Source organism: Doryrhamphus excisus, chromosome 5 (assembly GCF_030265055.1).
Source record: "Doryrhamphus excisus isolate RoL2022-K1 chromosome 5, RoL_Dexc_1.0, whole genome shotgun sequence".
In the NCBI taxonomy this organism is placed as follows: domain Eukaryota; kingdom Metazoa; phylum Chordata; class Actinopteri; order Syngnathiformes; family Syngnathidae; genus Doryrhamphus; species Doryrhamphus excisus.
This window is the reverse complement of record NC_080470.1, coordinates 8674099-8701360: the sequence shown is the minus strand read 5'-3', so window position 1 is coordinate 8701360 and position 27262 is coordinate 8674099. Positions and strand designations below refer to the sequence as shown.

General features: G+C 41.8%; 1 protein-coding gene across 1 annotated transcript in view; it reads left to right on the top strand.

Moving 5' to 3' along the window:
* Positions 1-26674, top strand: part of LOC131130166 (voltage-dependent R-type calcium channel subunit alpha-1E) — an 88442-nt gene extending 61768 nt beyond the window's left edge. The window contains exons 22-49 of the mRNA XM_058074400.1: positions 1666-2529; positions 2961-3172; positions 3238-3349; positions 3418-3547; positions 3914-3973; positions 7250-7356; positions 7480-7491; positions 7602-7698; positions 7858-8018; positions 8277-8414; positions 9398-9599; positions 9796-9960; positions 10790-10900; positions 10982-11062; positions 11186-11371; positions 12415-12506; positions 12862-13036; positions 13109-13236; positions 16230-16326; positions 19194-19299; positions 19439-19546; positions 19622-19722; positions 19966-20072; positions 20160-20325; positions 20675-20803; positions 21467-21614; positions 21679-21851; positions 22893-26674. Of these exons, the coding sequence (XP_057930383.1) occupies positions 1666-2529; positions 2961-3172; positions 3238-3349; positions 3418-3547; positions 3914-3973; positions 7250-7356; positions 7480-7491; positions 7602-7698; positions 7858-8018; positions 8277-8414; positions 9398-9599; positions 9796-9960; positions 10790-10900; positions 10982-11062; positions 11186-11371; positions 12415-12506; positions 12862-13036; positions 13109-13236; positions 16230-16326; positions 19194-19299; positions 19439-19546; positions 19622-19722; positions 19966-20072; positions 20160-20325; positions 20675-20803; positions 21467-21614; positions 21679-21851; positions 22893-23390 (4666 nt within the window). The 3' untranslated portion in view covers positions 23391-26674. The remainder of the gene's footprint in view (positions 1-1665; positions 2530-2960; positions 3173-3237; positions 3350-3417; positions 3548-3913; positions 3974-7249; positions 7357-7479; positions 7492-7601; positions 7699-7857; positions 8019-8276; positions 8415-9397; positions 9600-9795; positions 9961-10789; positions 10901-10981; positions 11063-11185; positions 11372-12414; positions 12507-12861; positions 13037-13108; positions 13237-16229; positions 16327-19193; positions 19300-19438; positions 19547-19621; positions 19723-19965; positions 20073-20159; positions 20326-20674; positions 20804-21466; positions 21615-21678; positions 21852-22892) is intronic.
* Positions 26675-27262: the final 588 nt, after the last annotated feature.

Sequence of the window (27262 nt, the reverse complement as noted above, 5' to 3'; positions counted from 1 at the left end):
TGCTGGAATCTGTCCCAGCTGTCTTCTGGCGAAAGGCGGGGTACACCCTGGACTGGTCGCCAGCCAATCACAGGGCACATATAGACAAACAACCATTCACACTCACATTCATACCTATGGACAATTTGGAGTCGCAAATTAACCTAGCATGTTTTTGGAATGTGGGAGGAAACCCGGAGCAGGGGAGAACTGGGCCACCGTGCAGCCACATTTTCCAACAGCTTATTTACTCAAGGCAAGCGTCCTTTGCTGTGTGTCTCCTGGTCTGTTTTGTCTCTGCTCACAAAAGCACTAATGTCTTGTTTTCAACCAATGGCTCATTGATAACACGGACCACACAAGAGTCCAACGCTCCAGTAAGTAACATGTACTGCTCACTTACTGTCACTCTTCAACCTCTCTGAATCTTTATCACTCACACCTGTTTGACTTTCTTCACTGACGAGACACACCAGCCCCATGATAAATGTTCTTCATGCCTCCAATCACACGTTTGTTAAACCCATGCCTCAGATTTCCTTACGCATTTCACTTTTTTTTGTTGATACACACATACACACACACAAGGATTCTTGGCTTGATAGTCACTAAACATCTCCACTGATCCAGTGAATCATTTTGATTTTGAAAAAAATGCTTGCTGTTTCATCTGATTACAGCATGTCCTATTTACTGTCAGCATTTTTCATATAAACAAAATACATTGGTACATCTGAGGTAGAACACAACCTTTTCCGGGAGGCTGATCCATAATGTCAATAGAAATAATCTGTTTTTTTTAAGGTTATTTAAGGTTTTAACTTATTTAAACTGTCATGCAATAATAAAATAAGCACACAATAAAACATATTACCTTAATATTTCATTATTACATTAGTCTATAGTTGATTTTTTTTTTTGTCAGCACAGAGCTAACAACTTTAACCCTCACCTCTATGCATTTACACTACCAGCCAAAAGTTTGGAGACACTTCTCCATGCTATTGAATGAGAATGTGTCTAAACTTTTGACAAGGGATTAATATTTGGGAACAAGGACGAAGTGAAAGGATAATAGAAAATCATGTCTATCCATGCAGTGCAGGAGAAAGTCATACACATAAATCTTTGTGTCATTCGACACAACTATGATGTGTTCAAGGACTGCCAAAGAAATGCCTGAAAAAGACACATGACTAGTGAAGCTTAAAAAAATAAACATGCAAAATTGTGGGATTTCTAACGGCTCAGAAAATGCACAATACCACGTAAGCAGGCCGCTCTCATTTACTGTAGCACACAATATGAAGAAAATCTTCAAGATGAAACTTAATGCACAACATCATCATCAAATTTGCTTATTTGTTCTTATCATGCAGACAGAACAACAAATTACTTCATGCTTTTTCTCCTTTCTTCTGCACTGTTCTCCCTGTGCCTTTTAAGCGTACCACTGCAATATGTAAATCTCAGTGTTCTATTCCAGTAAGTAGCAAAAAAAGGCCAAAGAAAAACCAAAAAATAATTTTTGTCCAGCTCTAGAGGTACATTTCTCCAACAATTTGTACAATATTCCACCTTTGTAATTGTTAACACATATAGTTAACACAAAGTTAGCAAAAAAAAAGTCAAATATTACTTTTTACGAACTGAATTGATGGTTTTGTGTTCTCTATCTCTCCACAGAGGAAGCCGTAGGAGGCGGCCCTATCTGTACAGGAAAAGAGCCATTCACCGCAGCCGTCCCACCTACTCCTGCTCCCTGGAAGAGGCGCAGGGCAGCATCAGGGAGGGCCGCCCTCTCCCACCACTCAACCCGTCTAACTCTTTCATGTCCAGGAGAGAGAGGAGAAAGCGAATGACCATGTCTGTGTGGGAGCAGAGGACCAGCCAGCTGAGGAGACACCGCCAGATGTCCAGCAGAGAGATTTTGTTCGGCAACCCTGGCGAAGAGAAAGAGGGACCTCCCGCGTCGGGCCAGCCTGGGCCACTATCACTGCACTGCAGAGTTGTGCAGAACACGCCACCAGGGGGGGTGAAGCAATCCTCACCGTCCAAAAAGCAGGCCTCGGGAACTTCCATGGAGATGTCTTTTGAAGCCGTTCTATCTGGTGATATCTGTGATTCCCCCACGTTAGCACCGGACCACTTGACCATTACACCTGATGATCCTCCTGAGTCCATACCAGATCCTCCCGAGTCAGAACCTGTCTCAGGGGATGGGACACTGGATGTTGACGAAAATCACAGCAAGATGAGTGAGCGAAGGAGTCCCAGGTTGAATGGTGATCGTCAGCACCGGGCTGTGAAGAAGTTTAGACCACGAGATGGCGATGACACCATCACACCTCAGACGGGAGGTCACATTGGGATTAGAGGCAGGAAGGCACTACGGAGCAGTCAAAACAGGGGGGACAGGAGTCAAGAATCATCTCCCATGAAAGGAAACCAAGAGTTGACGAGTCGTTCGGTCAGCAAAGAGAGCAGTAGAGACTCTGGGAGAGTCGAGGAGCGTTACAAGAGAGAAGAGTCGAAGCCTGAGGAGAACAGGTAAGAACTGATTTTTTATTTATATACTTCCACAACATATTCTGGGAATTACAAGGCTGTCAATCTGTAGTGTTTCGGACTAGATTACCTGCACTCAGTAAATGCTTAACTACGTATCTGGAAGTCCTCGGGAGCACTGAGGACTACTTTTGTAGGGTATACCTACAAAAGAGTCGAGGGTGGAATAAATTAAACAGACCATTTGGGTCAGAAACAGGAAGTTCATAGAAACCCTGCAGGAAGAGGTGCAGAATTTAGAAGATCTAGAAAGCTTTCTGTGCAGGTTATTGTGTGCTGCTTTATAGGAGTCCACACTCAATACTAAATGCCGAAAATGAGTATGTTAGGGCCCCTTTACTTACACACAATGGGCTGGCTTTCCTGAATGGATTATACTCATCACAGAAAGATATACCCGTCTGTGTCTTCAGAAAAGGTGACCAAAGTGAGGAAGTGGATGCTGAGCCTCCAAACAACCATACTGGTGTCCAAAAGCATGCAGATTCTCCTCAGGAAGAAGAACCATGTCCTATTGTTGTACCTGAGGGTAACCAAGAAGACCTGGATAAATCTCAGCTCAGCTCCAGTGTGATTGTTGAGATGCCTGACATGGAGGCGTCCATGGAGCTCTCCACCATCACAGGTAGTTGGTAAGCTACGTGGCTCTGTACAGACATGCTCTTCCTCTTCACCTGTTTTCTTCTCTAGTTAATAGCAAGGAACCTGAAGCCTCCAAGTGTGAAAAGGACGAGCCGGGAGATACTAAACCAGTCAACACTGTAACGCCTGACAGCATGTTCATCTTCAAACCAGACAACCCGTAAGCAAACTTCTCGTTTATCATGATATCGATTCTCTTCACTGTGTCCTGTACTGTTTTGGCCTCAGGGTGCGACGAGCATGTCACTACGTGGTGAACCTCAGGTACTTTGAAATGTCCATCCTGCTGGTCATAGCTGCAAGTAGCATCGCCCTTGCCGCAGAGGACCCTGTATCAGCCACCTCTGACTGGAACAAGGTTTGTCAATCCCTATTTAGGAGTTTGGTATTCTCAACCTCATTACGGGAACAATCCAGACTGTTTGTCATTGACTCTAATGAATCATTATCCTGAGGTACAATTTAAAAAGTACCCGCTTTATCTGCACAGCAGTTGAAATAGCATAAAGCATAAGAAAACAGTAAATTATTGTTGTTTGGAAAAATTATCCTACTGTGAACTGATGGGAGGGACAATTAAATTTGCGATGTCTGCACTGTTTTTCCAAAGATTGTTGCATATTAAACCACAAGCTGAGAGCCTTTAGGATTAAAAGAAAAGCCTAGCCTTTACAAAAATTTGTTTTTTTATGGAAGTTTATTCAGTCTGTCTGCTCTCCTGCAGGTTCTGCGTTACTTTGACTATGTGTTCACTGGCGTCTTCACGTTTGAAATGATTATTAAGGTGAGTAACTGTGTGGAAAGATGTAAATGAATGAAGAGGCTGTCAGAGGATGCCGCAAGGAGAGGGCAGTCCAGTTGGATGCAATTATTTTTAATGAAGGTAGTCACAGGGCGAGAAACGGCAGAAGAAAACAATGGCTGTCTCATTCAGAAAGTACATGGACAAATAGAATTATACAGCTGGGGAACAATTGAAGGAATCGCTGTAAAATTAGCATCATTTTACAATTTGTGAGTATGTGTTTGAGAAACAACATTTGTTTTCTGTTTTTTTTTTTTGGTTTACATCTGCCCTGGTTAGCGTGTTTTTTTGTTTTTTTTTTTTTTTTTTTTAATTTTCTGCACGATTTTGCCTCGCCAGTTTATGTACAATGCATTTCACATCTTGATGTGTTGTTATCAGAAAACAGACTTCCTTATTATCATCTTGTTAGCTGGCAAACAAAGGAAGTTACACCGGGCGTCTATAATGTCATCATCCGTTGACTCTCATAAATGTTTACCCAAAACACATTTTATAGTTTTATAGTTATAGTTTTACATGTATAAAACATTTCTAAATGCATATGAATTATGAATGAAAAGCCTGAACAAGATACAATGTGGCGGCATGACGCCACATGGACACCACCATCAGTTCAATAGTGTTTCCCACCTTCTTTATCAAAATGTTGGCGCCTGTAACTTTCTTTGATTATTGAAGTGAGAAGCTATTGAATTAAAACAAGTCATGTCAAAACAGGAAAAGTGGTGGTGGTTGCTCTTGCTGCCACAACATCTTTGTCTTTGGGTACAGTCGTCACGAATCATGTCTTCAATTAAAGTAAAATTAACCTTAAATATAAATTTAGCCCTTTTATTCATCATGTATGTGTATTTATACGCATTTACTATAACTGTAAAACTATAGAACTGTTTTTTTGGGAATGGATTAATTGGATTTACCTTACTTCCTATGGAAGAAATTGATTTGGTTACCATCCATTTTGGTTTAAGTTATACCTTGTGGAATGAATTCATGATGCTAACCAAGGTTTTACTGTAAAAATGTTGTTTTATAAATATACTATATAATGGGAAATTCTATACATTGACACCATGTATTTGCAGACAATGAAAAATGGTCAAAACACAACAAAAAATATCATGAACTTTTTGCTGTACATGTTCAACAACAAAATACAAATGTTTTGAACTTCAAGTGTTCCGCAATCAACATTCGGTGGAATAACTGACTTTTAATTACAGCTCTCATGCATCTTGGCATGCTCTCCACCAGTCTTTGACATTATGCCATTCCTGGCACAAGACTTCAAACAGCTTTGCTGTGTTTGATGACTTGTGACTGTGTGTATGCATTGTAATTCAGCAGACACTAGAATGGGATGGCTGCCATTTTATACATGTAAAAAATGCTGAATTCAGGAACATTTGGAGTGGTCTTTTAGCCTTTTCCAGTCCTGATAATGGGAGGAATTAAAAGAAAACTGGACTTTTCAGCCTAAGACTAAAAGACTAAGCTAAGAATGCACTAGCCTGCTGAACAAAACTCCAAAAAGCTGCAACAATGCTTCATTTCCGTATAATGTGATGTGCATATTAACCAAGCTACAGCGACATTGGTATTAGCAGCACAGCAGTCACGATGCCTCAAGCCACTGCCAAAATGTAACACATCACATTGGAGTTGCCACTGATGCTGCTGTTTTTGCTTTTTTTTTTTTACTTTGGAAAAGTTTATGCTTGTTGTAGGCGTATGTTGCTATGTGGAATCAATGTTCTGGTAATGCTTAAAATGAGCAAAATATGGCAAAATACTGTAAGTAATACACTACACCTGTGACCCTAGTGAGGATAAGCGGTATGGAAAATGAATGGATGGCATCTTTTGTCTATTCACATCAGGGCGATTCAGCTGTCCTTTGGTAGTTATAATTTAAATTACCAGTATAATAAAATAGATAGACAAATCATGGCATTTTTATTAGTTATTGTTGTCATATTTTTTGCATTTTTTTGTTTAGTTAGATTTTGCTTTTTTGCTCTATTTTGCCACCTTTGTTGAGTTTTTGTTGTTTTTTTCTGTAATAAGCCATGTTCCACAGATGCCCCCTATGTCGCACTTTGGACACCTATGTGTGTTTTGTCTGGAAGGCGAGTGTGTCCAAGCTCTGCCTTTTTGGCGATGTTGGTTTGGGGCTAGGTTACATTATGGAGGGATTTATTTTTTTTTTTTACATCTTTCAGACGTGCATTGCATGGCGTGACGGAGGTAGGGCTCACTCATAGCTTTGTTGATGACCAGTGTTTAATCACCGAATAAATGCATAATGCAAGGAACACTTATAGTATACGTAGATATGGTATAAATATAGCAACCATGTTGTTAAATTGTCAACACGGATCTCTTCTATGAATTAGGTGTGTCAGGAAGCTAATGATCACTGGTGCTTGAAAGCTGGCGCTTAGCCAAAGGTAATAAGAGTCGTTAGAATTGGATTGCCAGGTGTGCCTAAAGCACTTAATTGCCCTTCCAATCATGCCTTCCACCCTGTCACTTCCATATTACGTGGAATGTCATTTATAGTAGCAATGCCATACAGTTCGATTGGTTTCTGGCTGCCCTGTACTCACAATACAGCTTTTCTCCAAATGAGAAATTTCAAGGCAGAGAGACGAAAGGTCAGGAGGAAAAATGAAGCATGCAATGTCCAGGCAGAATGAGGCATGACAAGGCAAACGTTCTGACAGGGGAACACTGGAAGTGGCGTGATATTCATTCATTCATTCATTCATTTTCTACCGCATTTCCTCACAAGGGTCGCGGGGGTGCTGGAGCCTATCCCAGCTGTCTTGGGGCGAGAGGCGGGGTACACCCTCGACTGGTCGCCAGCCAATCACAGGGCACATATAGACAAACAACCATTCACACTCACATTCAAACTCCACACAGAGATAGCCGAGGGTGGAATTGAACCCTGGTCTCCTAGCTGTGAGGTCTGCGCGCTAACCACTTGCCCGCCGTGCCGCGTGGAGTGATATATGAAGACCTAATTGCTTATGGGCAACAGGTGTGCAGACCGGGGGAACAAGGCAGGAGTCCACTGCAGGACAGAAAACAGCCAACAGGGGGCAGCAGATGTTTTATATTTCGGGTTGATACAATGTAATGACTGACACCTTCATAAAGCTGTCTATTTGAATGTTTATTATGCTAAAAATGTATATTATCCGATTCAGCTATACAGAGACATTTCATGTAGTTGTTTGTCCTCAGATGATCGACCAGGGGCTGATCCTCCACGACGGCTCATATTTCCGAGACTTGTGGAACATCCTGGACTTCATCGTGGTGGTCGGTGCTCTTGTGGCTTTCGCCCTCACGTCAGTGGCATGATTTATTTGACCTTTACCCCGATATGTGTTCCGTTTTTCATTGTGTTGACATGAATTATCCTCTTTCTCCCTTTCTATGACTGACCGGTGACTTGGTGGGCTGGCATGCAGCAATGTGATGGGGTAATAATCTTCAGATGAAATTCTGTGATGTCAGCTGCATAAAAATGTTGAAAATCAAATACTCGCCATGCAGCTAGTTTTTATGCTTGCGCTTGTGTCATCTTGCACAGAAATAACAAAGGACGGGACATTAAAACCATCAAGTCCCTGAGAGTATTACGTGTCCTCAGGCCCTTGAAGACCATCAAGAGGCTTCCAAAACTCAAGGTTAGGGATCTAATGAGGCAATAATGGCTGTGTGTTGAGTCATTTTCAGTGGATAGTGAATCTATGCTGCTTTTCACTCCACCACTACAAAGTATATAATTATTATTATTCATGTGGTATTACCTTGTGTGACGTATTCTTGTCCCTTTGCCCCTATAGGCTGTATTCGACTGCGTGGTGACATCACTGAAAAATGTCTTCAACATCCTGATTGTTTACAAGCTGTTCATGTTCATTTTCGCTGTCATCGCTGTGCAGCTCTTCAAGGGGAAGTTCTTTTACTGCAACGACAGCTCCAAGGACACGGAGAAGGACTGCCAGTAATAACAAGCACTCACATCAGTCTGCTGCTCATTTGAATATTTTATACACATCCAAGTCCTTTCAGATTCAGCAGGGGGGAAATAAACTCCACAGCAACTTTAGTTTGGTTTTTAGTTGAATTCCATATTGTATGACTTGAGGGCATTACACTTTATTCCAAAACAAAGAAAATATGTCATCTTGGTTTACAGTGCTATAAGAGATGTACCATCGCTGTGATACTGAAGCTATCATCTCTCATCTCTTCCCTCCAGGGGTTACTATATCGACTATGGGAAAGACAAAAAAGAGGTGAAGAAACGAGAATGGAAGAGACACGAATTCCACTACGACAACGTGATCTGGGCTCTGTTGACTCTCTTCACAGTGTCAACAGGAGAAGGCTGGCCTCAGTCAGTACCTGCATGTTTATCTATTTTTTCCATTAAGGAGAAGTTTAATTTAACCTTTTAACAAATGGAAAATTGACAATTTGGTCAAAAGAAAGTTAGACTCCCAAGGATTTCCCCTCCTATGCAACTGAGTTCAAGAAAAGCAGGGTTAACACAGAACATGACCCTTTGTCAGGTTGTCCAAGAACCTCAACCAATGATGAACAGACTGATGTCATTCACCGTTTAGTCTTGGATAACAGACGGCTTACTATCCAGCACATAGCTAAGTCCACAGGCTTTAGTGCTGGTTCAGTCCACACTGTTTTAATAATAATAATGATAATAATACATTTTATTTGTATAGCGCTTTTCAAAATACTCAAAGACACTTTACAGAAGAATGGAGTTGAATAAAGCAAGTAAACAGAATAGAAGACACACCAAAATACAACATTCATTGGTTAATACACAGTTAAAACATGAGTAAAAGCGGGGCGGGGCACAGCAGTCAGGTATAAAAAGTTAGACATTAAAAACAGATTTAAAGAGGTGGGTTTTTAGTTGTTAGGGAGATATTAGATATGAGATATTAGGGATGAACAAGCTGATTACACATGGGTCACAAGAATGTTGACGCCAGAGTAGAAACTCAACAGGAGGGACATTTCCAGAACACTTCTGACTCGTTTCCAGGCTGATCCGAACTCAAGATGAAGCATGAGTTCACCACTTTGGACCTGAATCAAAGCTTCTAATCAAGAAGTGAAAGCACGTTGACTCTCCACACCCAAAGAATGAAGTTCTAGCAGCCACTGTCTGTTGGCAAGGTCATGGATTTGGTGTTCAGAAGGCGTAATCACGATAGACTACCTGGAAAACTTATTACTATGCTTCAGTATTAACACAGTTGAGGGAATTGATGTCAAGGAGGACTATGATATAACACATGAACATGAATTCACAAAAGCTGTGATGAAGCCATTATTTTGTTTTTCCTCCAGAGTCCTGCAGCACTCGGTCGACGTGACCGAGGAAGACAGAGGGCCCAGTCACGGCAACAGGATGGAGATGTCCATCTTCTATGTCATCTACTTTGTCGTCTTTCCTTTCTTCTTTGTCAACATCTTTGTGGCCCTCATCATTATCACCTTTCAGGAACAGGGGGATAAGATGATGGAGGAGTGCAGCCTGGAGAAGAATGAGGTTAGCTATGGTAGACCATTATTTATTTTTTGGGGGTCAAAGTACGGCAAGAATTAAATGTGCAGCCTGAAATTGAACACTCGCCAGTTTGATACCGATATTGTTGTCATTTAAGATGAACGTATTTGCATTCAGAAGCTAACATAAACCGTGGATGTCATTTGCACCTTTGGATCTGCCTTCCTCTTCATTTTAGAGGGCGTGCATCGACTTTGCCATCAGCGCTAAACCACTGACCCGTTACATGCCCCAGAACCGCCATACCTTCCAGTACCGTCTGTGGCATTTTGTGGTCTCGCCTTCTTTTGAGTACACCGTCCTGGCTATGATCGCTCTCAACACCATCGTGTTGATGATGAAGGTGAGACGCGGCATAAAAAAAAAAACATTCTCCCTTACGATCTGATACAATATTTATTGTAATATTATAATATTGAACAACTTTACAACAGAAATGACATTTTGATGAGCTATCTGGTACATTACCTTAAATCCTGTCGTGGTCAACTGGCTGAATCACTTGTTGCTAGGCAGAATCTAAGATATGATACGTCTTAAAACAACAGATCCCATTTTACTTGTTTTGTCAAATCTTCTTGTCCTGTTGGCAAATTTTATTGCTCCAGCATTGCAAAAAAGGACAGTGATATCTGGCAGCAATATGCATTTGTTTATTATTCGGTGCAACTGGTGGAATACTACATAAATCACAGGATAATCACCCCAGTAGAGATGAGTGACTCCCTGAGAAATGAAGAATTCTCTTCCCGTACCACCTCACCCCACCTCCACTGGAATTTCGATGTACTGTATTGACATTTTTCTCCAGCACTCTCCCTTTGCTATTTATTTCCTGAAATTGTCTTTTTTTCCCCTGGGTGGGTTAGACAGACGCAAGATGACTCAGTCTGTATTAAATATTGATCTGTAATGTCCAGGGGCTGCTATTTAGCATGACCTCATTAACCATGGCTGTCGACCCTGGAGGAATGACTCCTTTTTATAGTGCGACGGATGAGGGGCACGGAGACTTGAGGTTGTTATTTATGGGTCTGGTGGAATCTTCCATCAAATCTATACATGTGAAGCGTACGGTCGCAAGTTCACACAGCTACTTGGAGCTTGAACTGATCTCAAATGTGTTAACCATGCTGATTGGGAATTGTGTTTTAACTCCTGTTTGTTTGAAGTATTACTCAGCCCCGCCTGCCTATGAAGCTGTACTCAAGCACCTGAACACAGCATTCACTGTTCTCTTCTCTGTTGAATGTGTCCTCAAGATAATGGCCTTTGGCTTTCTGGTGAGAAGACAACCAAACTTCAATACAGGATGTCGGTACTCAAAACAACTCCAACCATCCATTTTGTTTGTGCGTCCACAGAATTACTTTCGAGACACATGGAACATTTTTGACTTCATCACCGTCCTCGGCAGTATTACTGAGATCATAGTGGACTTGCAGGTAAATCTGTTGGCTCTAGCGAGGGTCAGCTGGGATACTTTCTGAAAACGAATCAATTTATTCTGGCAATGCACTCTTAATTGTTCTCAATGTTATATTTTTGTTCCGCTTCCCCTCCACTAGTTTGTAGACACATTCAACATGAGTTTCCTGAAGCTGTTCAGAGCAGCACGTTTGATCAAACTGCTGAGACAGGGCTACACCATTCGGATCCTTCTGTGGACCTTTGTGCAGTCCTTCAAGGCTTTACCTTACGTTTGCTTGCTCATCGCAATGCTCTTCTTTATCTACGCCATCATCGGCATGCAGGTACAACACACGCTTCATTCACTTCAATTTGCCTTGAATGCTCCAATTAGTCCTTCTATTCGGTTAACCACCGGGTCTTCTATTGTGGCTTGTTGTGTGGTCTACATCAGCTACACCAGGGTCAAAAACAGCTGTGGCTGTAGGCAACCCCCTGTTGTAGTTTCTATTAACTCCACAAGATGGCAGTACAGTTGTCCCTCATTTGTCGTGGTTAATTTGTTCCAGATATGACTGCGATAAGTATAAGGTTAATTTCTTGAATTCAACAACCATAAATTAAATATGCTCATAGTTGGCACATAGAAAATATGTTTATGACTTTCTAAATTTAAAATGTTCAAAATTGTTACCATTATTAGAGCAGCTGTGGCTGTAGGCAACCCCCTGATGTAGTTTCTATCAACTCCACAAGATGGCAGTACAGTTGTCCCTCATTTGTCATGGGCAATTTGATCCAGATATGACTGCGATAAGTATATGGGTAATTTCTTGAATTCAACATCAATAAATTAAATATGCTCATAGTTGGCACATAGAAAATATGTTTATGACTTTCTAAATTTAAAATGTTCCAAATTTTTAGAGCACTGTAAACATGGAATAGCACCCCTACAGTTATTCTTTGTTTAGAACATTGCTAAACTGTAATGGGCAGGCTACGGAATAATTGCAAGGACATAAGAGACGGCCTCCGCTTGAAACATAGAATGCTATCGAACTCACAAGTTAGCCTCCAATTTATTTGTTCTAAATTTAAGAAACTGTCAAATGGAGTGGGGAAGAACAACAAAGTAAGAAGCCAAAAAATGACCACTTCCACACGGAATGGGAGGACTGTTTTTCACTGACTTCATGAAGTATGAAGGTGATGTAATCTCATCATCAGTGTTGCATTCCTGATGACTAGTGACCAGAATACTACATATAACTTATTAGGTTACAATTGCATCATTCACTGTATTTATTTTTTAATACATTAATTTATCTATCTATTTATCTATCTATATCTTTATTGTCTGTTGTTTACGTTTGTCATAAACCAGGTGTTTGGGAACATCAAACTGAGTGAGGAGACACACATAAACCAACACAACAACTTCAAGACCTTCTCTGGTGCTCTGATGCTGCTCTTCAGGTAAAAGTCCTTATTTACTTACAGTAAAGTAATTAAAACTTTAAGTATTCAAACATTCTTGGCATGAAACCCAATTTTTAGGCTGTATATGCGACACAATCTGGGATCGAGTCCAATATCCAAACTGACATTTACTGCTGTGCTTTGCCCGCTGGTTCTTCATTGTTGTTGGGATGATGTTGCTAGGTTACAGTGATAATACTTAGCTTACAAAAGTACCCAAAGGCCTATTTGTTGTCAGTAGCTGATGGATGATGCCCATGAAGCTCTCAACTCCTTAAGTGTCTTCACAATCTGAGGCATAAATACATTAAGACTAAGGGGTGGATGAAATGTGCTAAAAATCTGTTTGCAGGAGTGCCACAGGGGAGTCCTGGCAGGAGATCATGCTTTCCTGTCTTGGGGGGCAGCATTGTGAGGCAGACCCCTCCAACCCCTCGCGTCTGCTGAGCACTGAGCAGGAGGGAGGCTGCGGCTCGGACTTTGCTTATTTCTACTTTGTGTCCTTCATCTTTTTCAGCTCCTTCCTGGTAAGGAGAGCTGACCTTCTGTTTGTTTACAGCAAAAACACCATCTTACTCTCGTGTGGCCTTTCTGTACAGATGCTGAACTTGTTTGTGGCCGTTATCATGGATAACTTTGAGTATCTGACTCGAGACTCATCCATCCTGGGACCCCATCACTTGGATGAGTTTGTCCGGATCTGGGGGGAGTATGATCGAGCTGCCTGGTCAGTGTCTGTTAGTATTTGACCATGTTCTTTTTTACACTTTCAATTTGTAATGTATAGTTGTAGTAAGGTATGGAAGACATAAAATAAGTAATGATAGCTGTGGGTTGAGAATAACCCCCACTTTGGACACCCTTGCTATTTGTTAAACTTCTTTAATAGTTTTGACCGCATCAATCAAAATGTTACCATTCAATGTTATTATCCGGGGGTGTGGCCTCGAGTCACAATTTTGGATGACTTCGGACTCGACAATATTACTCAACTCTGACTTTGACATCAATGACTTGGGCTTTGACTCGGACTTCAGTCTGATGACTTGAGAATACTTGTGATTTTCAGTGAATGTGTTGAGTAAAATGTGTCGCCATTGAAAGTATTCAGCCAACATGATTCTTGGGTATGCATGCATGGGTTTTCTCCGGGTACTCCGGTTTCCTCCCACATTCCAAAAACATGCTAGGTTAATTGGCGACTCCAAATTGTCCATAGGTATGAATGTGAGTGTGAATGGTTGTTTGTCTATATGTGCCCTGTGATTGACTGGCGACCAGTCCAGGGTGTACGACGCCTCTCGCCCAAAAGACAGCTGGGATAGGCTCCAGCACCCCCCGCGACCCTCATGAGGAAAAAGCGGTAGAAAATGAATGAATGAATGAATTGTAGTAAGGTATGTAAGACATAAAAATAAGTCATGATAGCTGTGGGTTGAGAATGACCCTTGCTGTTTGTTAAACTTCTTTAACAGTTTTGACCGCATCAATCAAAATGTTACCATTCAATGTTATTATCCGGGGGTGTGGCCTTGAGTCACAATTTGGATGACTTTGGACTCTACAATATTACTCAACTCGGACTTTGACATCAATGACTTGGGCTTTGACTCGGACTTCAGTCTGATGACTTGAGAATACTTGTGATTTTCAGTTGTTGAGTGTTGAGTAAAATGTGTCGCCATTGAAAGTATTCAGCCAACATGATTCTTGGGTAATTTCCAACAGTAACAGTAAAGTGTGTGAATTACATTTTTGTGCACTGACTTAGTTCGAATCGCTGTCGGGAGTTTGCACGTTCTCCCCATGCATGCGTGGGTTTTCTCCGGGTACTCCGGTTTCCTCCCACATTCCAAAAACATGCTAGGTTAATTGGCGACTCCAAATTGTCCATAGGTCTGAATGTGAGTGTGAATGGTTGTTTGTCTATATGTGCCCTGTGATTGGCTGGCGACCAGTCCAGGGTGTACCCCGCCTCTCGCCTGCAGTCAGCTGGGATAGGTTCCAGCGTACCCGTGCAGCCCTAATGAGAATAAGTGGCATAGAAAATGAATGGATGGAAGTAAAATGTGCTTAAAAAAATGCAAAATAATAAAAGTGCATAATTCACTATTTTTTCTCCATAACTTTTCATGCCTAAAAAGGACTTGGGGAAAGTATAAAGATTTTAATGCCCAAAGTTTTAATTTACATTTTCATATTACAATGATCCAGTATAACCACATAACATATATTCTTATACTGTATACATCCGATATGATGGGATAGGCTCCAGCATACCCCTGTGACCCTCGTGAGGATAAGCAGTATAGAAAATGGATGTATGGATGGATTCACTGACTTAATTCTGAATGCTATGTCAGTACACTTTTTCTCTGACTACGTCTTGTCAGACTGGTCTTAATCTTAAAAAATAAAACAATTCTGCATGGTGGCGTAGTGGTGAGCATGTCATCCTCGCAGTCAAGAGATTTATATCGGTTTATATCGACGTTGGAACATCTTGTTATGGAGTTTGTATGTTCTGATTGGCTGGTGACTAGTCCTGCTCGAAGACATCAGGGGTAGGCTCCAGCATACCTGTGACCAATCGTGAAGACAAGAGTTTAAAAAAATGGATGGCTAGAAATGAAACAATTAAAAATGGTTGAATTGTATTTTTCATATTTAGGAGACACAAACAGTGCTTATGACTTGTAATGAAATTTCAACCCTATGACTTGACTTCCATCCATCTATCTTCTATGCCGCTTACCCTCACTAGGCTTGCAGGCCTAGGCTTGAGCCTATCCCAGCTGGTGTGTTTTCAGCCTCATTCACCCTCCCCCTATGTTCTTTCCAGTGGTAGGATCCAGTATAAGGAGATGTACAAAGTTGTGCGCTCTATCTCACCTCCCCTGGGCTTTGGGAAGAACTGCCCCCACAGGGTGGCATGCAAGGTTTGCTCCCCTCACCCCCCCACAACAACAAAAAAAACACTCAGCCTCCATCGTGTGGGATGTTCGCTGAACTTTTTTTCTTTCCCTGCCTCTTTTCTTCACTGAGTATCATCACCTTGCTTGACTTTTTAGGAGTGTGTTCCTCCAGTGTACCTGGGTCAAAGAATGACGACAGTCCGGTGTCAGGGTACTAAGAGACGGGACTGCCCTCAGTCGACATTGCTTTGTCCATGCTTAGAGATGGTCATTTACATAGGAACTAATCAAAAAAATAGTCAGATTCCTTTCTTTCAACCACTCAAAGGCATATTTGTGTGCTATCTATGCTATGATATGATAGATTAAACAACATTCTAGTGTTCTTTGGCTTGACAAATGTATCTCTTCGTGTCCACATGTAATTTCTAGTTACGTTAGGTTTGATGGAAGCATTATCTGCAGTCCTGTCTCTTTCTACCCTTTGGATCTGGTTTCAAGATGTTTCCTACTCGCATGCAGTGACACACAAATGTAACTATGTCATTTGTACCAGATCAGGCTGTCAATCCTTTGCTCATTGTGTCTAAGATCTCCCCCTTTTCCTTACAAATTTCTATGCCCTGATGGCAGCATAGAAAGAAAACGTCTCTCTCTTCCTCCTTGTGTTGCAATGCATTGGAATAATTTTCTCTTTTGTATCTCTACTCTGTGTTTTCTGCCCTTCTATCCCCTTTGTTATTATTTTTTTCCCCTCTTCCTTCATCACATCCTCCTACTGTAACGGCTACCTGGCGCCCCCCAGTGGTCGCATCCATTACACTGACATGTATGAGATGTTGACCAACATGTCGCCACCACTTGGCCTGGGCAAGAAATGCCCCTCCAAGGTGGCTTATAAGGTAGACTCAATGTAAGAGGAGCTGTGTTCTTGCACCTGAGAGGATGTTTTATTTTCAGAGAAATCAGCACTTTCTGTTGACTGTAACACCGACGCTGTATTGTTCATTTCAAACACTTTAAGTCACAATGTGTTTTCATGGGTAGATGCCACAGTGCTTCCAGGCAGGCAATTAAAGCCTCATTAAGTATTTGCTGAGTGGCTGACAGACATTTTCAATTCGACTTAAGCATCCACATGCTAAATCTTATCATACTTACTTACATATATGCTTATGTGTGTGCATGTGTCTTCTGCCACCGCCCAGCACTGCATCAGTGTGCTTGAATATGTACGACAAACTGCATGTGCATGTTGTTTGTGTGTGCGAGCAAGCCTGCAAGCATCTTTGTGTCATCTTTATTACCGAATACAGTCCTCCCTCGCTTCATTGCGGTTCAAATTTTGCGGTTTGACGCTCACGGTTTTACGAAAATAAATAAATAATGCTATTTTGTGGTTGAATATGGCCTATTAGTAAAATATATATATATGTTTTTAGCCTAAATTAAGCATAAAATGTTTCAATATAATACAAATATAAGGTATGACAAAGATGCATTCAAATTCTGACTGTAATATTCTCCGCTGGTCACTATTTGTCCTGTTGATCGCCAATTGCTCTGGGGATGCAGTGGCATCGCTACGAGGACACAGGGGTTCCCTTGCTCAGTGGCTGGAAAGGGGCCCAGGATGTCGACGGCCACACACACCATGGGTGTCCTCACCTGGTATCACTGCAAGGGGGCATGTGAGCGTTGGGTCGGGCCCTTTTGTGCCGTAGCGTTGCACGTGGGTCTTTACATCCTAGCAACACCCCGCCCAGTAGAAGGCTTTTTCACAGAGGGAGGAGAGAAGATGCATTCAGGGAGAGAAGATACTGCAGGGTTCAGAAGGTGGTCATAGATGACGAGGTTGGGCCACTGTGAATGGAGGACCTTGGTCTCTTGACGGTGCAGGACGGTGACTTCTGTGCCCGTTGCAGCTGTGCTGGGTCGACTTCTTCCATGTCTGGGATTGGTGGTCCTGCAAGCTGTCTCTCGAAAGGCTTGCAGGACACCTTGGTGGGCCTTTGGGACAGGGCATCGGCATTGACGTGTTGGCACCCTGGTCGATAGTGGACTAGAAAGTCATAGTCCTGCAGCATCTCCATCCATCAAGCTTGCGGTCCCTCCTGTTCTCGAAAGTTGAGGAACAAGTAGAGCCGGAACCAGCGGACTGTGAGGATGGCAGCAGTTCTTGTTGCATGACTCAGTAGTTGTGTTCAGGGTGGTTACGGGTACGGCTGCAGTAGGCAACAACTTGCTTCCAGGATGAATCACTGTTAGTAAGACACCAGGCCCGAGAAGCTACACAGCTTGCTGATGTTGTCAGGCACCAGCCAGTCCTTCACAGCTGCTGTCCTTGCTGGGTCGGTACCGACTCCTGCTGCATTGAGGATGTGCCTCAAGAAGGACGCCTCTCATCTGAATAAGTGGTACTTCTTGGGAGACAAAGCACATCTTGTCAGCTGGTGTTGAACAGCACATTCTGGAAGCTGCATGGATGAGGAGGTTGTCAAGATAGACCATGCAGCAGTTATGCTGGATGGTGGCAAGGAATCTCTCCATCAAGTGTTCAATATGGAGTCAGGGCATTATAAAGTCCAAATGCATGACTTTAAACTGACATAAACCTTGGCACAGGAAAAAGGCAGTCTATGGCCGCGCCTCTGGGACTACCTCAACTTGCCAATATCAACAACGGGCTTCCTCCTCTTTCAGTCGCAAGTGTATGATGAAGGCCTCAATTTCTTGAAGTGTGGTCACCTTCCTGCAATCCCACTTCTGACACCAATGTGGCGCTCTCCAGTGGGTGAACAGAAGTTCAAGGGCGCTTCAGCTGCTTTTAAGGAAGTAGCTCTTGATATGGGCAGAGAATAGTCAGCAACGTTCTACGATTCACACTCAATGGGAATGGAAGGGGGATAATAAAAATTAACCACGGTGGTGGTGACAGGTTAAAAGACCAACATAGCAACCTTGACACGAACATCGTGATGATGACAAACTCAACTCTGAACCCCCAACATCACTTTCTGTCCTCCACACATCCGGAACCCATTTATTGCAACACACACCAGCACAGGTTATATTTATGTCTTAAATTGCTTATTTTCTCTGATTACATCTACTATATTGGGTAATACAAGTGTAAAGGTGACTTTCTGCTAATAATGTATTGTTAAAACCCCTATTTAGAAAGTCCTAACAGGTTTTCTAGGCCCTAACAATGAAAATAGTCCATTCATAAAAAAGGAATCCTACTGCACGGAAATTCACGGTCGGGTCTGGAATTAATGAACCGCAATAAACGAGGGATTACTGTATGTGCAACATCCTCCTTACAAAAGCCCAGAGATCCCATAGAAAACTATGGGATGTCAAAATACTCTTACTACTCTGATTTTTATATTTAGTTATCAGTTAATTGTGCAGTATATCACAAAAACGAGTACACCCTTCACTTTTTAGGACAATTCTATATGAATGAAACGTGTATGTAACTTAGAGTAGTCAGTGTACAGCTTGGACGGCTGTATAAAAGTATATCCAGTTTCATTGCTATAGTGTTGCTCCCTTTGTCACTCTTTGTTGAAATAGCTAGCTTACCATTAAAATAATATTTGAAAGTTGTATTTTACTTTAATTAAATTACTTTAATTTCCTAAAATTGTAAATGAGGAGATTCATTCCTGTAGCAGTTCTGGGCTTTTTTTTTTTTTTTTTAATTATTACATTTAACGTGACCTGTCCTGCTGATTATGATGCCCCATGTCTCCAAAACCAGAGACTAGTCCTGATGAACATGCCTGTGGACGAGGACATGTCAGTCCACTTCACTTCCACTCTCATGGCCCTCATCCGTACTGCCCTGGAGATCAAGATAGCTGGAGGTTAGAAGAACTGTCCATACATTCACACTGGCATCCATCTAATTTCTGACATATATATTGCAAAAAAAAAAAAGAAAAACAGTGCCACCTGTTGCATTTATGGGCTGTCTTGTGGAATTTGTGTTGCTTTCATGTCCAGGAGGGGAGGATCGTAATCAGATGGACTTGGACCTTCAGAAGGAAATTAGTGTCATCTGGCCTCACCTCTCTCAGAAGATGCTGGACCTGCTGGTTCCTATTAACAAAGGTGACGTTTTTATCGGATTATGACAGGAACAGTAAAATTGCATTTTATTACAACTGTGTGCTCCTTTTTTCTCAGCTAGTGACATGACCATAGGTAAGATCTACGCAGCCATGATGATCATGGACTACTACAAGCAGAGCAAGGCAAAGAAGCTTCGACAGCAGCTGGAGGAACAAGTATATGCACACCCTTTTTTTTTTACATTCCCTTTGCTTAGTCACAGATATCGGTATCAGTTAATATTGGTAATGAAGTGCTGGACCATATCAGCATATGGAATATGGGTATGCTGGCACCTATCCCGGCTGACTTTGGACGGGAGGCGGGGTACACCCCGGACTGGTAGCTAGCCAATCACAGACATGTCTCGTTTTGATCTTTTTAATTTCCTGTTTCCCCTTCTCCAACTTTCCCTACAGAAACATGCTCCCATGTTCCAGCGTATGGATGCCTCCTCTTTGCCTCAGGAGATCATCTGCAATGCCAAATCACTGTCCTTCCTCAGGCACAGTGCAGGATCAGCTCTGTAAATACGCCACTGACGCTCATACTGTATTTGCATATGTAAATGTATGTTGTAACATTTTCTTTGTGTGTGTTTGTTTCCTTCCAGCACCAGAGGAGGCTTTGTGGCCCTCAGCCCCATTTCACCCCAGGAGATGTTCCTGCAGCAGCGGCCTTGCTCCGGGGAGGAAGAGGAGGAGAATGATGATTACTATTCACCCTATCACCCTTATCACTTCCCTCATCATCATCACCACCACCATTTACACACGCTGGTATGCACTTTTTTGCTTAAGTAGCTCAATGTTTTATCAGTACAAGTTACCTCATTGACCCAAATATGAAAATGTTCTTCGGAAAAAAGACAAGTTGTTCTCATATTTGGGGTATAGTGATTCATGTTCATATGCATTAATATGCACATGTAAACCAACTGGCACAAAAACAGTAGCATTTGTCCAAGAATTTTTCTACTAAACTACATCATGAGTGACAATTTGGTCAATCGATTAAAATATTTAATCACAATAATTGCATGTTAACCGACTTTTTAAACAGCTCAACAAAAAATAGACCTCAATGTATTAAAAAAAGAATTACTTCCCTGATTATATATTTGCATAGGTACCTGACGTAGTGGAGTATAACCAAGTGAAGCAGCGCCAAGCACCGGACCCAACACTTGTCAAGTCACCTCAGCGCACATCCTCCATCAGAGCATCCTCCATGCCCAGACTTGCTATGGAACCACAGGTAGGAAGAACTTCACAGTGCCGATCTACAATATATGTGGATGCACATGGGTGAAGTTAGGGAATTCTGTCAGGAATTCTGGGCCCCATGGAGAAAAATCACACTACTACTACTGCTATCTGTAGGACTTAACTGAACCTAAACTGCTCGACTCAAACCTGAATTTAGTTATAGGCACGTTTTGGAGTTATACAAAAATATTGGAAACAATTCATTCATTCATTTTCTATGCTGCTTGTCCTCACTAGGCTCATGGTGGTATGGTGGAGCCTATCCCAGCTGGGTTTGGGCAAGAGGCGGGGTACACCCTGGACTGGTCACCAGCCAATCACAGGGCACATATAGACAAACAACCATTCACACTCACATTCATACCTATGGACAATTTGGAGTCGCCAATTAACCTAGCGTGTTTTTGGAATGTGGGAGGAAACCGGAGTACCCAGAGAAAACCTGTGGATGCCCATGCTTGTGTGGGTTTACTCCAAGTAATATGGTTTCCTCCTACACTCTAAAAATGTGCAAGGTTGGTCGTGAGTGTGAACGGTTTTGATGCTGTGTATGTGACCTGTGGGTGACTGGTGACAAGTCCTGGGTGCACCCCACCTCCCACCCATATGACGATGATTTTTAACATACTCGCTTCTCTATGTGTGTCTGCAGCCTGGAATGTCAGTGGACAGGAAGCTCATGAAGCGCTCCTTTTCCACCATTGGAGACCAGTGTGTGAACCGCCACTGGCAAGAACAGCATTCCCTGGAAAGAGTCAGCCCAGACAGCACGTACAGGCTCCGTCAGAAGAGCTACAGAGGTACGACAGCAAATATAGTTTTTTGTTTTAATGCTGAACCTGCATAATTGGACTCCTCTCCCAGGCCCAAGAATCAATCCAAGCAGTCACGAGAGAGGACGTTCCAAAGAACGTCGCCACCTGCTTTCGCCAGATGTGTCCCGATGTAACTCTGAGGAGCGCAGCCGAGACCCGTCATGCGAAAGGAGACGCTCTCTCTCACCTAAAGAAGGACGTACTCGCTCTTTACAGAGACAGGTGGGAGTAGGACTGAATGATGGGTAGAATACTAGTTATGACTTCATTAATATGACTTTCGAATGTTAAGTTACCATTTAAAATCAACAGGGTATGTGTATTTCGTGGAATTACATTGATTGGTATATTCATGTTATACTCTAAAACAGGGGTCTCAAACACACGGCCCGCGGGCCAAATGTGGCCCACAGGACACTAGTTTGAGGCCCCCGCCTTGATATGAAAGTTTAATGTTAGTGCGGCCCGCGCAAGTTTGATATGGATGCTGTATGGTATCATGTACCCAGAACATTTTTTTACGTTTGATTAATGTTCATGTTAAAGGTTAAATAACTGTTAATAGTTATCCTCCCTATCCGTGTGGAAGTGGTAAGTTTTTGGCTATTTAAGTTTAAAGGAAATAACTTGAAGGCTACCGTTTAGGTCGTTAGCTCTCTAGTTTGCGAGTTAGCATGTGTCTCAAGACCCTGCAGTTGCGCAATATGTTGTAAATAAAAAGAGTATAAATGTGACTATAGTCGTGTTTTGTCATGTCTACAGGGCTCTAATAATACTTTGTTAATTTGAATCTGAAAAAAATAATTTGTCTACCCACCAACTATATGTGGTTTCTTAAGTTTTTATAATTTGCCGTTTTATTGTTGTTATTATATTTATTTATTTATTACTGATTGATTGATTTTCTTTATTCTTGATTTGTTTATTTATTTTTCATCTTATTTTGTGTAGAAAAATAAAAAGTAAGATATTTGAGAACAGTGGAATGTTTTATCAGAGCTTTTCTTGTAGAAAATCGAAACCAAAGCAAAGTTTATTCATTTTTCTGTTTTTAATAAATGCGTTTTTGTTTTTTTTTTGGAAAACCTGATGCGGCCCAGTCTCACCCAGACCCTAGCTCCAGTGGCCCACAAGTAAATTGAGTTTGAGACCCCTGCTCTAAAATGTTATGTTTATCAGGTTTTCTATGGTCTATTCTTCAAAATGACTGGCATTATTAATTAGAATTAGCAATAATTTGTGAACATAATATGCTGTATCCAGGTCAACATCTCAGGCAGTCCTGTCCATCCAGCCTCAGAGTCCGGTACCCCACGTAACCGGCGCCAGCTTCCACAGACCCCTTCCCGCCCCCGTCCTCACATCTCCTACTCCCCCTTGGTGAGCCGGGATCAACCCTCCAGCACACCTGCACCTGCCTCTGCAGGAAACAGCCCACATCGGAGCCCCCACGACCCTTCCAAGGAATCCATCTCATCTGGTCCCAGCCACCCGTCCCCCCATCGTTACATATCTGAGCCCTACCTCCCGTTTCATGAGGACCTCAGGGGCAGCCAAGCAGGCGAGAAGCAGCAGGAGACCCTGACTTTCGAGACTGCCGTGGCTACCAGTCTGGGACGGGCCAACGCTATTAGCTCCGCCCCTCAGCTGAGACACTCTTGGCAGGTCCCGAATGGGCATTTTCGGAAGAACTTAGCGCAGGCTTGTCCGGCCAGCACCGGTGAGTTGGTGAGTGACACAGACGAGGATGACCGATGCTAGAACTGGAACAAGAAGCTGGGAGGCTCTGACTAGCTAATGTCAGTAGCATCACAGGCAGAACTAAACACCACTGCCATTTATCAGCATTGTTTGTCTCTACTTTGTCCTTGTGTGTTCTTGCTGTGCCTGAGTGACACAATGTGTGTGTCCTCACTGGAGAAAAGCCTGTATGCTACATCACTCACACAAGCCTTCCTTCAGCTTAGTCGTGTATTTGAACAGAATATGTTGTGTGGGTTCAAGTATTGGGTCAGACTTTCATCAAGAGTCTGGAGTGTCTTTGTGAAGGTCATTTTATGATGTCAAGGGTCATGTATGGTAAATGAGAGGACCTGGCTCACAGGTGTTTGATAGCATCAAGCTCTTCCACACCAAATTCAGCCAAGGATGCCTTTATGGACTTCCCACAAACTGTCACTGGTAAAGTCAGTAATTCATTAGTTACCATATTGACCAGAATATACTGCAAGAGATATTTTTTTTTTCTGAAAAAGACGGGTCATTGCCTCCCAAATGCTAAGACTGCAGTGGCATCAGATCCATATCGAATTTATATCCCCATACGAAAAAGGCCTGGGTCACATTTGAACAAATAGTACTGTTCACACTGGAATCACATAGCACTATATTCAAGGTCTGGATATTATTTGTATTAAACCAAACGAGCCAGAGCTTTTCTTCCTGTCACTCCAAAAATTGTATCAAAGATTGTTGGTAATTTGTCAAACAGAAGCGAAATAATAATAATTATTTTTTTAATTAAGATAGATTAATTTTGTCTTAAAAAGTATTTTTCCCCCAAAACAGGTCTTGAAAAATCATCTTTTTTTGTCTTGAAAAATATTTTTTCCAAAAACAGGTTCATGTTAGATTCAGCCTCGTCTTATATTCAGGTCAATACGGTAATTTTATGTCTTAAATATTTTCCCATAAATGTTCTTCAAAAAGCGGTGTCATTTTATATTCAGGGTTGTGTTGTATTTGGGTCAATACAGTGATTGAGTGGTTTAAGAAAATCCCAATATTTTGTCAGCAAAATGTAGCCGGTGATCATCTAAATTGCATTTGTGGATGTAAACATAGAGGTAGCATGTAAAAATGTATCATGCAGAATGTCATTTTATTAGCATCTGATGTTCAGGGAATTTGGGAAGGTTTGCTGTTGGTCTTTTGCGGACTCATTTTGGACCACATTTGCCAGAATACAACTGGCGAGTAGCCATGGCAAACTTCCTGTTTACACAAAGTAGAAAATGTGCATTATATGTAGGCAGTAATGAATGAATCGTTGTGACAGGTGTGTAGTATGTTTGCTCTGTGATGTGATTAGATATTGGGAATTCTTTCTTACAAAATCTAAACTCTTAAGAATGTTTAAAAGGTCCGCATTAGCCGCTGCTCTAATGGTAGAAAAACAACCTTTTTCACTCGAAACATTCCTATTCTGGAAGCCATTTTCTTCCTGTACATAGAGCCCAAGGATGTGTTCTTCCTTAAGGATGTGCTGCCTTCTTCCACCACATGACGACCATAAAGATGTGCTTTTTAGAGGAATCAGAATGTATCGTTCTGTCTTAAACTGCTGCATCACTGGCTCATGTAAACATTGCAGTATTTTCACTTCCACACACAGTGAAGATTCGGTGTGCATTCATGATGGTAAACATATCTGTTTCCAACCCAGCAACCGTATCTCCTCCACAGTTGTGTATTTACTGTTATTCAATTTGCTGTTGGTGCCGCTGTAACTTGACTAAAATGTGAACATGCTTAAGAAAGGATGCTGCAGTCCCACATTGAATGTCCTGAACTGAAAATAATTGTACATTTATATCACACACAGGTTAGGTTCATTTTAACCTTGGGGCCATGTACACATCAACATGGGTATTTTTAGAAATGCATCTTGTTCGTTTGTCCTTTTGTTGCCTTTTGCTTCATTCCTTATTTACCAACTTGAACCCAATCTTACAAACTCTTCATTATTTGCACATCTGCTGATGTCAGCATGAGCTGGACTTCCTTATATAGGCTGCAGATTGCCTGCACTCCGTAAACGCGCACCTACATATCCGGACATCCTCGGGAGCGCTTGGGAGTTTGACCAATCACAGGGCAATGGGCGTAGATAGAGAGTCGGCGGTGGAGTAAATTAAACAGGCCGTTTGCGTCGGAAGCAGGAAGTTCATGGAAACACTGCAGAATGAGGTGCAAAAACTGGAAGATCTGGAAAGCTTTCTGTATGGGTTTTTGTGTGTAACTTCTCTATAGAGCAGCAACTCGATACAAAGTGCAGAATATGAGCATGATAGGTCCCTTTTAACAAGGTCCTCGTTGTTTTGGCATTCTTTTGACAGCCTATAAAAGCAGGGTTTGTTGATTATTTTCTTGAAATGTTTTTTTTTTCATATTTTTTTTTCTCAGTTTATAATTTCTTTGTGCCCTTTTCCAAAATATCTTCTCATTGGATGAAGTAGGAGTCATAGTGCCACCTTAAATGGCCTAATAATTATAGGTTGTAGTGCCACATGTTACTTTGGCGTGCCATTAATACTCTTGTGGACAAATATTGTTTGGCAGTTTAATTCTTTGGCTGCACGGTAGTAGAGTTGTTAGCGTGGGCCACAGCTAGGGTTCAATTCCCCCTCGGGAATCTCCGTGTGGAGTTTGCATGTTCTCCCCGTGCATGCGTGGCTTTTCTCCGAGTACTCCAGTTTCCTCCCACATTCCAAAAACATGCTAGGTTAATTGGCGACTCCAAATTATCCATAGGTATGAATGTGAGTGTGAATGGTTGTTTGTCTATATGTGCCCTGTGATTGGCTGGCGACCAGTCCAGGGTGTACCCTGCTTCTCGCCCAGTGACACTCTTGGGGCTAAGCGGTAGAAAATGAATGAGTTTATTTTTCCTTAATTTTTCAATTTTTCCAGAAATTATTTACTTCTAATTGGCTCTGATGGCCTCATATTTAGAGGTTGTAGTGCCACCTGTTGTATTGGCATTGTGTTTATGTTGACATGTGTTATTGTATTTTTACATATTTTTGGTGGCAAACAGCTATGGAAAAATACCTGCGTATGTGTGCACATCGCCTTAATATACGTGTGTACATAACAGCCTCATCTGTGCCTGGGAGCATTCGCCCTAAGTGTTCCCTCTCAAGCCAGGATTTTCCTACATATTCAGAAAGGTTTTCTCGTGAATATGTTGTATAAAGTGTATAAAATAAATCCATGCACTGTCTGATTGGAAAAACTGAAAAAAATGTGTTTACATGAGCATTAAAGAGGCATCACTTGTCTTATCGTGTTGGTGACTACGGAATTTTTTTTCTTTGAATGGAAGCCAAAACGCCATTTTGAGGTGACACACATGAATAGTCAACCACAATGTATCCCACCAGGCATCATTCAGTTGTTTTGTCATTTTCTTTCCTGTGTGTTTAGCACTGGTATAAAACTGGTCTAAAGCATTATCTGCTGACCCAAACACTATCAGAAGTATTGGTCAGCATTTACTACTTAGATTCTAGTATTTGTTCCGTGAAAATGTATTCATTTATTCCAACAGTCAATACATTTTGTTTAATAGCATTTCTCTTAAAAGCACTGCTTCCAGTCGTGTAAGTAAGAATTTTTTGTCCAATCAGATTTCAGCTTTTATGTGTTGCCATATCAATGTAATCTGCCCATTACATTGTGTTTCATCGATTGAGGATGTCTGGTGGAGTACATTGTGATTGTCTCCAAAAGACGTGTGGGCGGCTCATTTTTAATTAACAATTTTTTTTTCTAAGTGGTTGGAGATCTCACAAAAATATTGTCAGTGATTTGGGTTGCCATGGCAACTACAGCGCTATTATTCCTATTAC